Source organism: Nerophis ophidion, linkage group LG07 (assembly GCF_033978795.1).
Source record: "Nerophis ophidion isolate RoL-2023_Sa linkage group LG07, RoL_Noph_v1.0, whole genome shotgun sequence".
Classification (NCBI taxonomy): Eukaryota; Metazoa; Chordata; class Actinopteri; order Syngnathiformes; family Syngnathidae; genus Nerophis; species Nerophis ophidion.
Window position 1 is genome coordinate 57,386,595 of NC_084617.1, and position 15,203 is coordinate 57,401,797.

Consider the following 15,203-nt stretch of genomic DNA (forward strand, 5'->3'; position numbering starts at 1 on the left):
AAAGCAGCTGTTCCAAAGCATTCTGGGAACACTGAAAAGACAACAGCCCGAGTTTTTTCCACGATATGAAAAATATCCTGAGCAGAACTCCTTTGAGACAAACTGTCAACAGGCAGCCAGCTTGAACTGAGAAGGGAAGAAAAGGGTCCTTGACACAAATGAAGTGTTTTCCCCCCGCAATTGTTACGAAAGTGGGATTGAAGGGAAGGAGGAAGGAGCTGATGAAGGTTGATGACATCACAGCAAAAGTATTTGAGCTGATGAACATTCATCACGCCAGCTGACAATATGGCGTGAAACCTCCAAAATCGCTGGGCTGTGAGGGCCTTCACACACGCTGATTACCGCGGTGGTTAAAGTGCGATAAGTAGCGGTCAGGCTGAACATTGACTACATGTGTGAGCCTGCACGCAGATATCAAACATCCACATGCTTCCCATATGAGCAGGAATGCATTTGCGCGCGGTCACGGGAAGGACATAACGATACTACACTTAACAGGACACTTCATTAGGCATACCTGCAAGAGCTCCAAAAATTCTCAAATTTGACTGAACGCTTCACGAGGCAAAAATAAGCAAAGACAAACAATGATTAGAATTAATAATAATAAATAATTTGGCCCTGCGGGCTTCACGGTGGAAGAGGGGTTAGTGCGTCTGCCTCACAATACGAAGGTCCTGCAGTCCTGGGTTCAAATCCAGGCTCAGGATCTTTCTGTGTGGAGTTTGCATGTTTTCCCCGTGAATGCGTGGGTTCCCTCCGGGTACTCCGGCTTCCTCCCACTTCCAAAGACATGCACCTGGGGATAGGTTGATTGGCAACACTAAATTGGCCCTAGTGTGTGAATGTGAGTGTGAATGTTGTCTGTCTATCTGTGTTGGCCCTGCGATGAGGTGGCGACTTGTCCAGGGTGTACCCCGCCTTCCGCCCGATTGTAGCTGAGATAGGCGCCAGTTCCCCCCGCGACCCCGAAAGGGAATAAGCGGTTGAAAATGGATGGAATTTGGCCCTGCGATGAGGTGGCGACTTGTCCAGGGTGTACTTCGCCTACCGCCCGAATGCAGCTGAGATAGGCTCCAGCGACCCCCGCAACCCCAAAAGGGACAAGCGGTAGAAAATGGATGAATGGATGGATAATAGGGGTGTAACGGTACGTGTATTTGTATTGAACCGTTTCGGTACGGGGGTTTCGGTTCGGTACGAGGGTGTATCGAACGAGTTTGTAAACTAAAGTCTTAGCAAGCTGCTCTGCTTTCTGCCTCTGTCTGAGCAGTGAGCACCCGGCATTGTCCCGCCTACACAACCATCTGATTGGTTACATACGAAGCAAATCAGCAGTGCGTATTCAGATCGATGTAACAGCCAATCAGCAGTGCGTATTCAGAGCAATGTAACAGCCAATCAGCAGTGCGTATTCAGAAAGCATGGAGTCAGTGCTCCGGCGTCGAGATGAGCAGCCAGATATGTGTTTAGCAGGTGAGCAGCTGACATCGTACACTCCCCAAATTTTAAAAAACACTTCCCAGTCACAACTATTACAAACATCACTATGAGCCCGTTGACCTTCTAGAAACTTAAACTGCAGCTCAGCTCGCTGATAGTTGAGGTGAAGGCTGTGTAGCTTTTAGCGTTACGTTAGCTTATTTTGCTGTGTGCGTCTGTGTGTGTGTGTGTGTGTGTGTGTGTGTGTGTGTGTGTGTGTGTGTGTGTGTGTGTGTGTGTGTGTGTGTGTGTGTGTGTGTGTGTGTGTGTGTGTGTGTGTGTGTGTGTGTAATAAAAGTCAACTACAGACTTCCCAAATGCTGTAATAAATTAAGCATGATGAGTTGACTTGAAACTGTTTAATGTTGCACTTTTTATATGTAGAAGAAAGGTTTTGTCATTTTATTTAATCAAAGCAACAACTTGAGGCATTTTAATTGGATTAACGTGGGTAGAATTATTATAATGTTCCCAATGTTAAAAGGATAAAGCCATTGTTTACAAATTCAGTAAATAAATAACCAAAAAATTTACATTTTGTTGTTTTCTTACTGTACCGAAAATTAACCAAACCGTGACCTCTAAACCGAGGTACATACCGAACCGAAATGTTTGTGTACCGTTACACCCCTAATGGATAATAAATAATAAATCACCAAAAATTATTCCAGAGCGCGGTCACTGCTGCTCACACCTCCCCTCACCTCCCGGGTAACTTCACCACACCTAGTGTGTGTGTGACTATCTGTGGTACTTTAATTTTAACTTTAACTACACAGTCATACTGAACAACAAAGACAAGAATGTTTATTGTGTCTATTTATTAGTTTTTCTATTTGTTTTACTTAACTCTAAATTACAATATATTTCTAATGTATTGTAGCGTCAGTGGGGAGGTTTCGGCCTTCCCAGCATGCCTAGCTCTCGGCAGTAGTCGTTTATAACTTTTTCCCTGCAGTAATAATCATCGTAGTGTCATCTACCTGTTGTGTGTTTCTTTTGCTGCATTATGGTTATAGTGGTTATTTCATATTTTTTACTATATATTACCTTTTCGGGTACTCTATGAAGTTCGTATACGCCATCGCTTGCCCAAATAAAGGCCTTTCATTCTCAAGCAAAGCTGAAGGGCTGCCGTACGTCTATTAATGGCTCAAAATTGCCACGTTGTAGTATGTATTAAAGGCCTACTGAAATGAGATTTTCTTATTTAAACGGGGATAGCAGGTCCATTCTATGTGTCGTACTTGATCATTTCGCGATATTGCCATATTTTTGCTTAAAGGATTTAGTAGAGAACATCGACGATAAAGTTCTCAACTTTTGGTCGCTAATAAAAAAGCCTTGCCTTTCCCGGAAGTAGCAGACGATGTGTGCGTGACGTCACCGGTGTGAGGGCTCCTCACATCCTCACATTGTTTATAATGTAAGCCAACAGCAGCGAGAGCTATTCGGACCGAGAAAGCCGCAATTTCCCCATTAATTTGAACGAGGATGAAAGATTCGTGGATGAAGAAATTTAGAGTGAAGGACAAGAAAAAAAAAAAAGGCGATTGCAGATGTTTTTAGACACATTTTCTAGGACAATTCTGGGAAATACCTTATCTGCCTATTGTGTTGCTAGTGTTTTAGTGCGTTAAATAGTACCTGAGAGTCGGAGGGGTGTGGCCACGGGTGTGTTGACGGGTGTGTTGAGGGAAGTGTTAAGGGAAGTCACGGAGCAGCAGCAGGACAGAAGCGCCGCTGATCTCCGGTAAGAGGCGACTTATTACCACAATTTTTTCACCGAAAACTGCCGGTTGACATGTAGTCGGGATCCATGTTCACTTGACCGCTCTGATCCATAGTAAAGCTTCACCTCCGGGAATTTTAAACAAGGAATCACCGTGTGTTTGTGTGGCTAAAGGCTAAAAGCTTCCCACCTCCATCTTTCTACTTTGACTTCTCCATTATTAATTGAACAAATTGCAAAAGATTCAGCAACACAGATTTCCAAAATACTGTGTAATTATGCGATAAAAAGAGACGACTTTTAGCCGTAAGTGGTGCTGGGCTAATATGTCCCCTCCAACCAATAACGTCACAAACACGCGTCATCATTCCGCGACGTTTTCAACAGGAAACTCCGCGGGAAATATAAAATTGTAATTTAGTTAACTAAACCGGCCGTATTGGCATGTTTTGCAATGTTAATATTTCATCATTGATATATAAACTATAAGACTGCGTGGTCGGTAGTAGTGGGTTTCAGTAGGCCTTTAAAATGATTATGGTTATGTACAATATGGCACATCTCATTACATGTCCAAAAAGGAGTAGGAAGAAGTAGAGCTTATCTATCTCCTCTTCAAGGTTTCTCATTGTCATTCTCGTTGACATCCCACTGGGTTGTGAGTTTTTCCTTGCCCTTATGTGGGATCTGAACCGAGGATGTCGTTGTGGCTTGTGCAGTCCTTTGAGACACCTGTGATTTAGGGCTATATAAACAAACATTGATTGATGATTGATTTATTCCCGTCCCTTCTCCGTTTCAAAGCGATTTCTACAGCTTTCAAATGCTACTAATGGAAATATTGTAGTTTTACTTAGATTCAAAGATAGTCTGTTTTTGTCAAACCATTTCTTTTATTTATTAAGTTCTTCTGTTACTATAAGTATTAGCTTATGTGTTGAACCGAGTATCGATTATGAATTTAGTCCTCACCCCGAGAATTGGTATTGATTGGCCAAAGATCCACGCCAATAACGATTGAATATTATATTTATGCATGAGAACATTTTGTTGTTAACTGTGAGGTGAGTGTGTTAAAATCGTGGTTGTTTTTACAAATAATGTCGGATGTGAACAAGAGCACGTATTGTCTGTGTGATGATGTCAATGAGGTGTGGTTGTATTGTATATTAAGTATGTGTCAATGACAGGGCATTTTATGACTGTTCCTAATTTGATTACATGCTATATTTACCTACTCAGTGGCCTAGTGGTTAGAGTGTCCGCCCGGAGTTCGGCAGGTCGTTCAAATCCCGGCCGAGTCAGACCAAAGTCAATTAAAAAAATGGGACCCATTACCTCCCTGCTTGGCACCCAGCATTAAAGGGCAACATTATCACCAGACCTATGTAAGCATCAATATATACCTTGATGGTGCAGAAAAAAGACCATATATTTTTTTAACCGATTTCCGAACAAAGGTGAGTTTTGTTGATGTTGACTTATGTGCTAATCAGACATATTTGGTCGCGGCGTGACTGCCAGCTAATCGATGCTAACATGCTATGCTAATCGATGCTAACATGCTATTTACCGGCCGTGCTAAAGCAGACATGGCACAGAGATGTATGGATAAACTGCAGATGCATTTGCAACTATATTACGTTTCCATCCACCCACATTTAATGCGAAAAAAACACTTACCAATCGATGGATTTAAGTTGCTCCAGTCCTGATCGTTTGGTCCGCACATTTTACCGGCGATGCTAACGCAGCTATTCGGCCATGCTATGGCTATGAATAGCGTCAATAGCTATTCGCTCAATAGCTTCAGTTTCTTCTTCAATACTTTCATACTCCAACCATCCATTTCAATACATGCGTAATCTGTTGAATCGCTTAAGGCCCTGAAATCCGAGTCTGAATCCGAGCTAATGTCGCTATATCTTGCTGTGGTATTCGCCATTCTTTATTTACATTGGCAGCACTGTATGACGTCATAGGGAAATGGATAGTCGCATCGCAAAAGGCGAAAATCAAGCACGTTAAAGCTTTTTTTAGGGATATTCCGAGACCGGTAAAATTTTGAAAAAAAAATCAAAAAATACAAGAAGCCACTGGGAACTGATTTTTATTGTTTTTAACCCTTTTGAAATTGTGATAATGTTCCCCTTTAAGGGCTGGAATTGGGGGTTAAATCACCATAAATGATTCTCGGGCGCGGGTCAAATGCAGAGAATAATTTTGCCACATCTAGTATGTGTGTGACAATCATTGGTACTTTATAGTATAATTTTGTTGTTTTAATTTTATTCCATGATTTTTGTATCTCTTTAATTTAGGTTGGCAGGAACTGCAGATATAAATGAGCTATTTAGCTGTAATCTAGTTCAGAACATATATGTCTTTGAGCATAATGCTTCTGTGCATTGTGCCTTCGAATAAAGACTAAACTTAACTAATATTTATATATATCAAAGTTTAAAACATATGAAATGTCATGTATTACATGATGGAAACAATGGACAAATTGAGTAAGAAAGGTTAAGAATGCCCATTATTTCAAGGCTTTTGCTGGCCACATTAAATGACGTGTCGGGCCCAATCTGGCCCCCAGGCCTTAGTTTGACACAGTTGCACTAAAGAATCACTGATATGTATATTATATACCAGTGTTCTTCAACCTGTTTTGAGCCAAGCCCATTTTTTTCATTGAAAAGATATGGAGGCACACCACCAGCAGAAACAATAAAAAATGAAACTCCACCAGGTTGTCTTTTTTTGGAGTTTGTTGTTGTTTTCCTGTGTGTAGTGCTTTAGTTCCTGTCTTGCGCTGTTATTTTGGTGGCTCTTCCTGTTTTATTGGTGTTTCCCTGTCGCAGCTTCATGCCTTCTTCTGAGCGCCATTGCCTGACCTGCTTTGTATTGGACATTATTGATTGTCATGTCATGTACCGACACACACTGTAAGTTTTTGCTGTCGTCCAGAATTCTGTTTTTCTTTGCTTTGTAGCCAGTTCGTTTTGCATAGCCATACCTATGATTTAGTGCCTTTTCAGAGCGGGCCTTGTCTTTTGTTCATTTTTGGTTTAAGCGTAACATACCTTTTTACCTGCACGCTGTCTCCCGCTGTGCTCTGCCTATTCTGATCACCACAAACCATCCGCGACGCGTTCCGACTTCTACAAAGCAATGAACTACCTGCTGCTTCCTACTGATATGGAGTATTGCATGGTTACCCTGCCGAGCTCTATAAAGCACAGACATTAGACAACGGCACATTATTTGCAGATTATAATGATTGATTTGCAAATAATATTTTTTGGACCAATTAGGTGAAGTTGCAAAATATCTCACGGTACACGGTTGAAAAACACTGTTATATACAATATACGTGGTATATCTACCACAGTTTGAGAATGGCTAAACTATCTTTATTTAAACCCCGTTTCCATATGAGTTGGGACATTGTGTTAGATGTAAATATAAACTGAATACAATGATTTGCAAATCATTTTCAACCCATATTCAGTTGAATATGCTACAAAGACAACATATTTGATGTTCAAACTGATAAACATTTTTTTGTTTGCAAGCAATTATTAACTTTAGAATTTGATGCCAGCAACACGTGACAAAGAAGTTGGGAAAGGTGGCAATAAATACTGATAAAGTTGAGGAATGCTCATCAAACATCCCACGGGTGTGCAGGCTAATTGGGAACAGGTGGGTGCCATGATTGGGTATAAAAACAGCTTCCATGAAATGCTAAGTAATTCACAAACAAGGATGGAGTGGGAGTCACCACTTTGTAAGCAATATCATCAAAAAGTTCAGAGGATCTGGAAAAATCACTACACGTAAGCGATTAAATTACGGACTTTTGATCCCTCAGGCGGTACTGCATCAAAAACCGACATCAGTGTGTAAAGGATATCACCACGTGGGCTCAGGAACTCTTCATAAAACCACTGTCAGCAACTACAGTTGGTCGCTACATCTGTAAGTGCAAGTTAAAACTCTACAATGCAAAGCCAAACCCATTTACCAACAATATCCTGAAACGCCGCTGGCTTGGCTGGGCCCGAGCTCACCTAAGATGGACTGATGCAAAGTGGAAAGTTATTCTGTGGTCTGATGAGTCCACATTTCAAATTATATTTGGAAAGAGAGGACGTGGTGTCCTCCAGAATAAAGAGAAAAATAACCATTCAGATTGTTATGGCCGCAAAGTTCAAAAGCCAGTATCTGTGATGGTATGGGGGCGCATTAGTGGCCAACGCATTGGGTAACTTACACATCTGTGAAGGCACCATTAATGCTGAAAGGTCCATACAGGATTTGGAACAACATATGTTGTCATCCAAGCAATGTTATCATGGACGCCCCTGCTTATTTCAGCAAGACAATTGTTACAACAGTGTGGCTTCGTAAAAAAAGAGTGCAGGTACTTTCCTGGCCCGCCTGCAGTCCAGACCTGTCCCCCATCGAAAATGTGTGCCGCATTATGAAGCGTAAAATACGACCGCGGAGACCCCGGACTGTTGAACGACTGAAGCTCTACATAAAACAAGAATGGGAAAGAATTCCACTTTCAAAGCTTCAACACTTAGTTTCCTCAGTTCCCAAACGTTCATTGAGTGTTGTTAAAAGAAAAGGTGATGTAACACAGTGGTGAACATGCCCTTTCCCAACTACTTTGGCACGCGTTGCAGCCATGAAATTCTAAGTTAATTATTATTTGCAAAACAAAATAAAGCTTATGAGTTTGAACATCAAATATCTCGTCTTTGTAGTGCATTCAACTGAATATGGGTTAAAAAGGATTTGCAAATCATTGTATTTCGTTTATATTTACATCTAACACAATTTCTGAACTCATATGGAAATGGGGTTTGTACATACATAATTATGAACTTTCAAAAAGCATCATTTTTTGATGGCGCTCTTGTTTGATCAACATTCCCTTCTACAGTTGTAAACACTTCACACATCCACTGCAGGATGTCATCCAGCCGGAAACCTGGAATAAGTTGTAGTAAAAGTGCAACAGGGTGTTGTGAGGACTTATTTTCTCAAAACCACAATCTCTTTCAAAGCGTAAATAAGCATGTGTGTTTAAAAAAAAAAAGAGCATCCTGGGGTATGAGTCAGTGGTTTGTGTTTGGTATCGGAGCTCCTTACCTGTCAATGATGACTGGGTCGGAGGGCGTCTCATTCCGGTTACCGCAACTTTTCTTCTCACAACAGCGGCTGAGTGGGCAATTAAAGGGACAGAAAAGACAACAAGAGGGTAAAGTCAGCGCAGGGAAAAAATAAGCAATTTAATCAGGAGAGGAGCGCCCGTCATTTGGCCACAGGCGCACCAGACACCAAATCCCCCCCCCCCAACACAGCAACCCTCTTTTTTGCTTGGCCGGCAGTCCACCAACATCCAGCAGCACACAAAGGAGGCATGAGAGGGGAGGGTGCGAGGGGACAAAAGAATAAAAAGAGGAAGAAAAGGTACAACAACACACCCTACAAACAGTGAGAGACCATTCAAAAGTGAAAAGGCAGCCAGGCAATCTGTCACATTGATTTCGAAATCAAATTCACCCCTCCCCCCAACACGCACACACACACACACACACACACACACACACACACACACACACACACACACACACACACACACACACACACACATTCGTCAGCAGTCCTGCTGGCTACCCCCCCCCCCCTCCCCGCCGCCCCCAAAGTCCCCTTCACTGCATAACAAAAGTGCCCCCACCCCTAACCATCTGCCACCCCTACACCTCGCCTCACCCTCTCGTGTCCCAGCTTGGCCCTGCCCTGCCCCCCCTGTCAGACGGCCTCACTCCCCAGCTGTGACGCTTGCCCTCTGCCTCTCCGGCTCTGTTATTAGCCAGCTGTGAGTCACATTCGGGCATCTGCTGGCTACACAATGGCAGAGCCCACTCCATCTTATAGGCCCGACACCCGCCTCCATCTTTCCCCGGCTGCTGCTGCTCCCCAACTCCGGGTCACCGGCCCACTTATTGCTCCTCTACCTCTTTCCTTCCCAAACCTGTGTTTACCAATTTACCTTAATAGACCACATGGTTATTTTGGCGCCCTTGTAGCTGACGAGGTCCTCACAGTCACTTATGACAGCTACATCTGCTGAATGTGTCCGTCGTCACACGCCAACTAAGTTCAAACATGCTGTCTGCGCTCATTCCCCGAGTGTCAATTTGATGATGGAAATGTAATGACAGTCCACTTTGGTGCTTCTTGTTATGTCAGCTGTCGTATCTCTGCACAACTATGGTTGGCGACGTGTTACTTAAAGGCCTATTGAAACCCACTACTACCCACCACACAGTCTGATAGTTTATACATCAATGATGAAATATTAACATTGCAACACATGCCAATACGGCCTTTTTAGTTTACTAAATTACAATTTTAAATTTCCCGGGAGTTTCGTCTTGAAAACGTCGTGTAATGATGACGTGTGCGCAAGACGTCACGGGTTTTAAGGAAATATGAGCGCTGCACACACATACAGCTAAAAGTCACCTGCTTTAACCGCATAATTACACAGTATTTTGGACGTCCGTGTTGCTGAATCTTTTGCAATTTGTTCAATTAAAATTGGAGAAGTCACAGTAGAAAGATGGAGTTGGGAAGCTTTAGCCTTTAACCACACAAACACATGGTGATTCCTTGTTTGAAATTCCTAGGGGTGAAACTTTCCTATGGATCAGACCGCGGTCCAGCCAACATGGATCCCTACCAAATGTCAACCAGCAGGTTTCGGTGAGAAAATTGGTGGTTAAAAACTCAGTTCTTACCGGAGAAAAGCTGAGCTTGTGCCGTCCATAGCTGCCGTCGACTCCCCTGAGACACTGCGCGTCAAGACACCCGTGGAGACACCCTTCCGACTATCAGGTACTATTTAACTCACTACAACACTAGCAACACAATAGAAAGATAAGGGATTTCCCATAATTATCCTAGTAAATGTCTCTAAAAACATCGGAATCCGTCCCAATGCAGTCGCTTTTTTTTTTTTTTTTACAAATTTTTTACATCTTTTTTTTTTTTTTGGGTCCGTCGCTATCAATATCCTCAAACTCGAATCTTTCATCCTCGCTCAAATTAATGGGGAAATTGTCGTTTTCTCGGTCCGAATAGCACTTTTTGTTGGAGGCTCCCATTAAAAACAATGTGAATATGTGAGGAGCCCCCCACACGTGTGACATCATCGTCTGCGACTTCCGGTAGTGGCAGAGCTTTTCTCTTAACACCAAAAGTTGCGAACTTTATCGTGGATGTTCTCTACTAAATCCTTTCAGCAAAAATATGGCAATATCGCGAAATGATCAAGTTTGACACATAGAATGGACCTGCTATCCCCGTTTAAATAATAAAATATAATTTCAGTAGGCCTTTAATAGCTGCTTTGGATGGGGAGTTTATGAGACTTTAAAAGTACGGAGCCTCTAAAGCAGGGATCGGAAACCTTTATTGCTGTGAGAGCCAAAAAGCCAAATATTCTAAAATGTAATTCCGTAAGAGCCATATAATATTTTTTTAACACTGAACACAACTAAACGCGTGCATTTTTAAATAAGACCAACATTTCTAGAGTATAATAGGACTCTTATTCTTTGTATTAACATTGTTATTCTGAAGGTAACTGTGGAGGGGCGTGGCCAGGGGGCCTGCAGCAAACTGGGGTGTGCCAGGACCGGCCTCGAAATCAGCGACAGGTGCGTAGATCAGTGTTCTTCAACCTTTTTTGAGCCGAGGTAGATTTTTTTTCATCTAAACAATCTGGAGGCATACCACCAGCAGAAATCATTACAAAACAAAACTCAGTTGACAGTAAAAAGTCGTTGTCGCAAATGTTGGGTATGACTTTACAGCATAATCAAGCATGCATCACTATAGTCTCAAAGTAGGTGTAGTGTCACCACCTATAATTACTGGTTTGCAAAAAATATTTTTAACCCATCCATCCATCCATTTTCTACCGCTTAGTCCCTTTGGGGTCGCGGGGGGCGCAAGAGCCTATCTCAGCTACAATTGTTCAGAAGGCGGTGTACACCCTGGACAAGTCGCCACCTCATCGCAGGGCCAACACAGATAGACAGAAAACATTCACACTCACATTCACACACTAGGGACTATATAGTGTAGCCAATCAACCTATCCCCAGGTGCATGTCTTTGGAGGTGGGAGGGGCCTATCGCCAGGTGCATGTCTTTGGAGGTGGGAGGAAGCCGGGGTACCCGGAGGGAAGCCACGCAGTCACGGGGAGAACATGCAAACTCCACACAGAGAGATCCCGAGCCTGGGATCGAACCCAGGACTACTCAGGACCTTCGTATTGTGTGGCAGACGCACTAACCCCTCTTCCACCGTGCTGCCCTATTTTTAACCCAAATAGGTGAAACTAAATAATCTCCCACGGCACATCAGACTGTATCTCACGGCACACTAGTTGAAAAAAACTGGCGTAGATGGCCTACCTGGGCCTTGTTATTTAATCACCTGTCGCTCTGTTATAAGCAGCAGCCAGGAGGAGAGACACAGTAGGGGCTGGAGCCAAAGCGCGAGCGTGAACCAAAGAGAAAAATACAATTGCTGGAAAGCAACTGAGAGACTTAATGAAAAATAAAACAATATTGTAACCCTGAAACAGGCTCTCATGTCGGTGCTTGATGGTCAGAAGAACCCCCAGGAGGGCAAGCCCCACATTAACAAATAATAATAAATAAATAACTTCTTACCATTAACGCAACTTCTTGAACAGGTGCGGTAGAAAACGGATGGATGGATTAAAAATGCATGAGAATGTTTTATATTTTGAACGTCATTTTTAACACTGTGATTACAAGTGGAATTATTCATTACTCATCGTGTTAAGCAATGTCAGCTCAGAATTATCCGAGAGCCAGACGCAGTCATCAAAAGAGCCACATCTGGCTCGCGAGCCATAGGTTCCCTACCCCTGCCCTAAAGGGACATGGATGTTTTGCAAGATCTCGCAATACTTTTGCAAAAGTTTTGCAAGATTTTGTAATAATTTTTGCGAGGCCTCGCAAAAGGTTTTTTTTTCTATGTCAGTGAACCGGAAGTGAAACAGACACAGCGATGGAGGAGCTGGAGAATGCCTGTGCTCTGTTGTGGGACCATAATACAATTTGATGTCTTTGTATGTTAGGCCAATACTAAAATAGAAATCAATAAACTTCTCCCACGGATGATGGGTAGGCTACTCCATCGCTTTGTCTGTTTCACTTCCAGTTCACCATTGCTATCTATGTTTCACTTCCGGTTCACCATTCCTGTGTATGTTTTACTTCCTGTTCGTCGACATAGGAAAAAAACGTTTTGCGAGATGTCGCAAAAGTATTTTTTTCCCCTCCATGTCCCTTTAGGGGCTCTGTACAAAAGCCACTATTGCAATGGAGAAAGTTGGAGCTTTTAACTTTGCAAGTTGGACGTTTCAAAATTTGATTGCCGTACGCATAGTCTGTCTTTCGTGGTTTCCCTGCTCACAAAGTTGTGAACAAAGTTATTTTTTTTATGTCGTAACTAGTGTTGTAACGATACTAATATTTTGGTACCGGTACTAAAATCATTTCAATACTTTTCGGTACTTTTCGAAATAAAGGGGACCACGCAAAAATTGCATCATTGGCTTTATTTTAACAAAAAATCTTAGGTTACATTGAACATATATTTCTTATGGCAAGTTAAGTCCATCCATCCATCTATTTTCTACCGCTTATTCCCTTTTGGGGTCGCGGGGGGCGCTGGCGCCTATCTCAGCTACAATAGGGCGGAAGGCGGCGTACACCCTGGACAAGTTGCCACCTCATCGCAGGGTGCAAGTTAAGTGCTTAAATAAAATTGTGAACATACTAGACAACTTGTCTTTTAGTCGTAAGTAAACAGACAGAAGTTCCTAATTAGTCTGCTGACATATGCAGTAACATATTGTGTCACTATCATTCTATTATTTTGTCAACATTATTAAGGATAAGTAGTAGAAAATGAATTATTAATCTACTTGTTCATTTACTGTTAATATCTGCTTACTTTCTCTATCAACATGTTTGATCAAGAATTATTTAAAACTATCGCTGTCAAATGATATTTATTTTCAATAAGATTAATCACGAGGGCTGTGAATCTTTGGGCACCTCATGTTTTCGATTCAATTCTAATCTTGATTCAAAATCAATACTTTTTTAATAACATTGGTGCTAGTTCTATGATTACCTACAATTCTCAATAAAATGGATAACAGCTCTGATAAATATATATTACTTAAAATAAATTAGTTTTTAACTGATAAAATTCTACCCAAACATTTAATAACATCAAATACAAACAAGGCAACAAGTAAAGTAAATCTGTACAGCAAATATGGGCATCTACATCAACAACATGATTTGACTGAGTGGTTGGGTAAAACAGATTAAAAATAATAATCCATTCATCCATCCATCAATCAATCCATCTTATTCTGCTTATCCAAGGTTTGGTCGCGGTGGCAACAGCCTAAGCAGAGAAGCCCAGACTTCCCTCTCCTCAGCCCCTTCGTCCAGCTCCTCCCGGAGGATCCCGAGGCGTTCCCAGGCCAGCCGGGAGACATTGTCTTTCCAAAGTGTCCTGGTTCTTCCCCTTGACCTCCTACCGGTCGGGCGTGTTATTAACACCTCCCCTTCTTTACCACAACGGATCGATCCGCCTGTTGATATCACGATGCACTCTTCCCTCACTCGTGAACAAGACTCTGAAGTACTTGAACTCCTCCACTTGGGGCAAGATCTCTTCCCCAACCCGTAGATGGCACTCAACCCTTTTCCGGGCGAGAACCAAGGACTCGGACTTAGACGTGCTGATTCTCATTCCGGTCGCTTCACACTCGGCTGCAAACTGATCCAGTGAGAGCTGAAGATCGTGGCCAAATGAAGCCTTCAGGACCACAAGATCTTCAAAAAGCAGAGACCTAATCCTGCAGTCATCAAGCCAGATCCCCTCAACGTCTTAACTGCACCTAGAAATTATGTCCATAAAAGTTGTGAACAGAATCGGTGACAAAGGGCAGCCATGGCGGAGTCCAACCCTCACTGAAAACGGGTCTGGCTTACTGCCGGCAAGACAGAACAAGCTCTAACACCGATTATACAGGGAGCGGATCGCAACAATCAGACAGTCCGATACCCCATACTCTCTAAACACTCCCCATAGGACTTCCCAACGGACACGGTCGAATTCCTGCTCCAAGTCCACAAAGCACATGTAGACTGGTTAGGCAAACTCCCATGCACCCTTAAGGACCCTGCCGAGATAATAGAGCTGGTCCACAGTTCCATGACCAGGACGAAAACCACACTGTTCCTCCTCAATTTGAGATTAAACTATCTGGCGTAGCCTCTTCTCCAGTAAACCTGAATAGACCTTACCAGGGTGGCTGTGGGTTTTGATCCCACAATATTTGGAACACACCCTCCGGTTCCCCTTCTTAAAGAGAGGAAACACCACCCCAGTCTGCCAATCCAGAGGTATCGCCCCTGATGTTCACTCAATATTGCAGAGTCTTGTCAACCAAGACAGCCCCACAGCATCCAGAGCCTAAAGGAACTTAGAGCGGATCTCACCAAGGAGCTTTTAAACTACCGCGGCAACCTCAGCCCCAGAAATAGGGAAGCCCACCACAGATTCCCCAGGCACTGCTTCCTTATAGGATGACATGTAGGTGGGATTGAGGATGTCATCAAAGTATTCCCTGTACCGATCGACAACATCCGCAGTCGAAGTCAGCAGCACACCATCCTCACCGTACAAGTCCACTGCTTCCCTCTCCTGAGGCGGAGGATGGTGGTCCAGAATCGCTTCGAAAGCGTCAGGAAGTCGTTTTCCATGGCCCGAACTCCTCCCATATCCAAGAGTTTTTGCTTTCTCGACCGCGGAAGCCGCACATTGCTTGGCCTGTCGGTAC

At 43.0% G+C, this 15,203-nt stretch overlaps 1 protein-coding gene across 5 annotated transcripts in view; it reads right to left on the minus strand.

Moving 5' to 3' along the window:
* ebf2 (EBF transcription factor 2) overlaps nt 1–15,203 on the minus strand; it is a 126,189-nt gene that overhangs the window by 94,902 nt on the left and 16,084 nt on the right. For all 5 annotated transcript variants that reach the window (XM_061906627.1, XM_061906625.1, XM_061906628.1 and 2 more), the window contains exon 6: nt 8,381–8,449. In XM_061906627.1, coding sequence (XP_061762611.1) covers nt 8,381–8,449 — 69 coding nt within the window. The remainder of the gene's footprint in view (nt 1–8,380; nt 8,450–15,203) is intronic.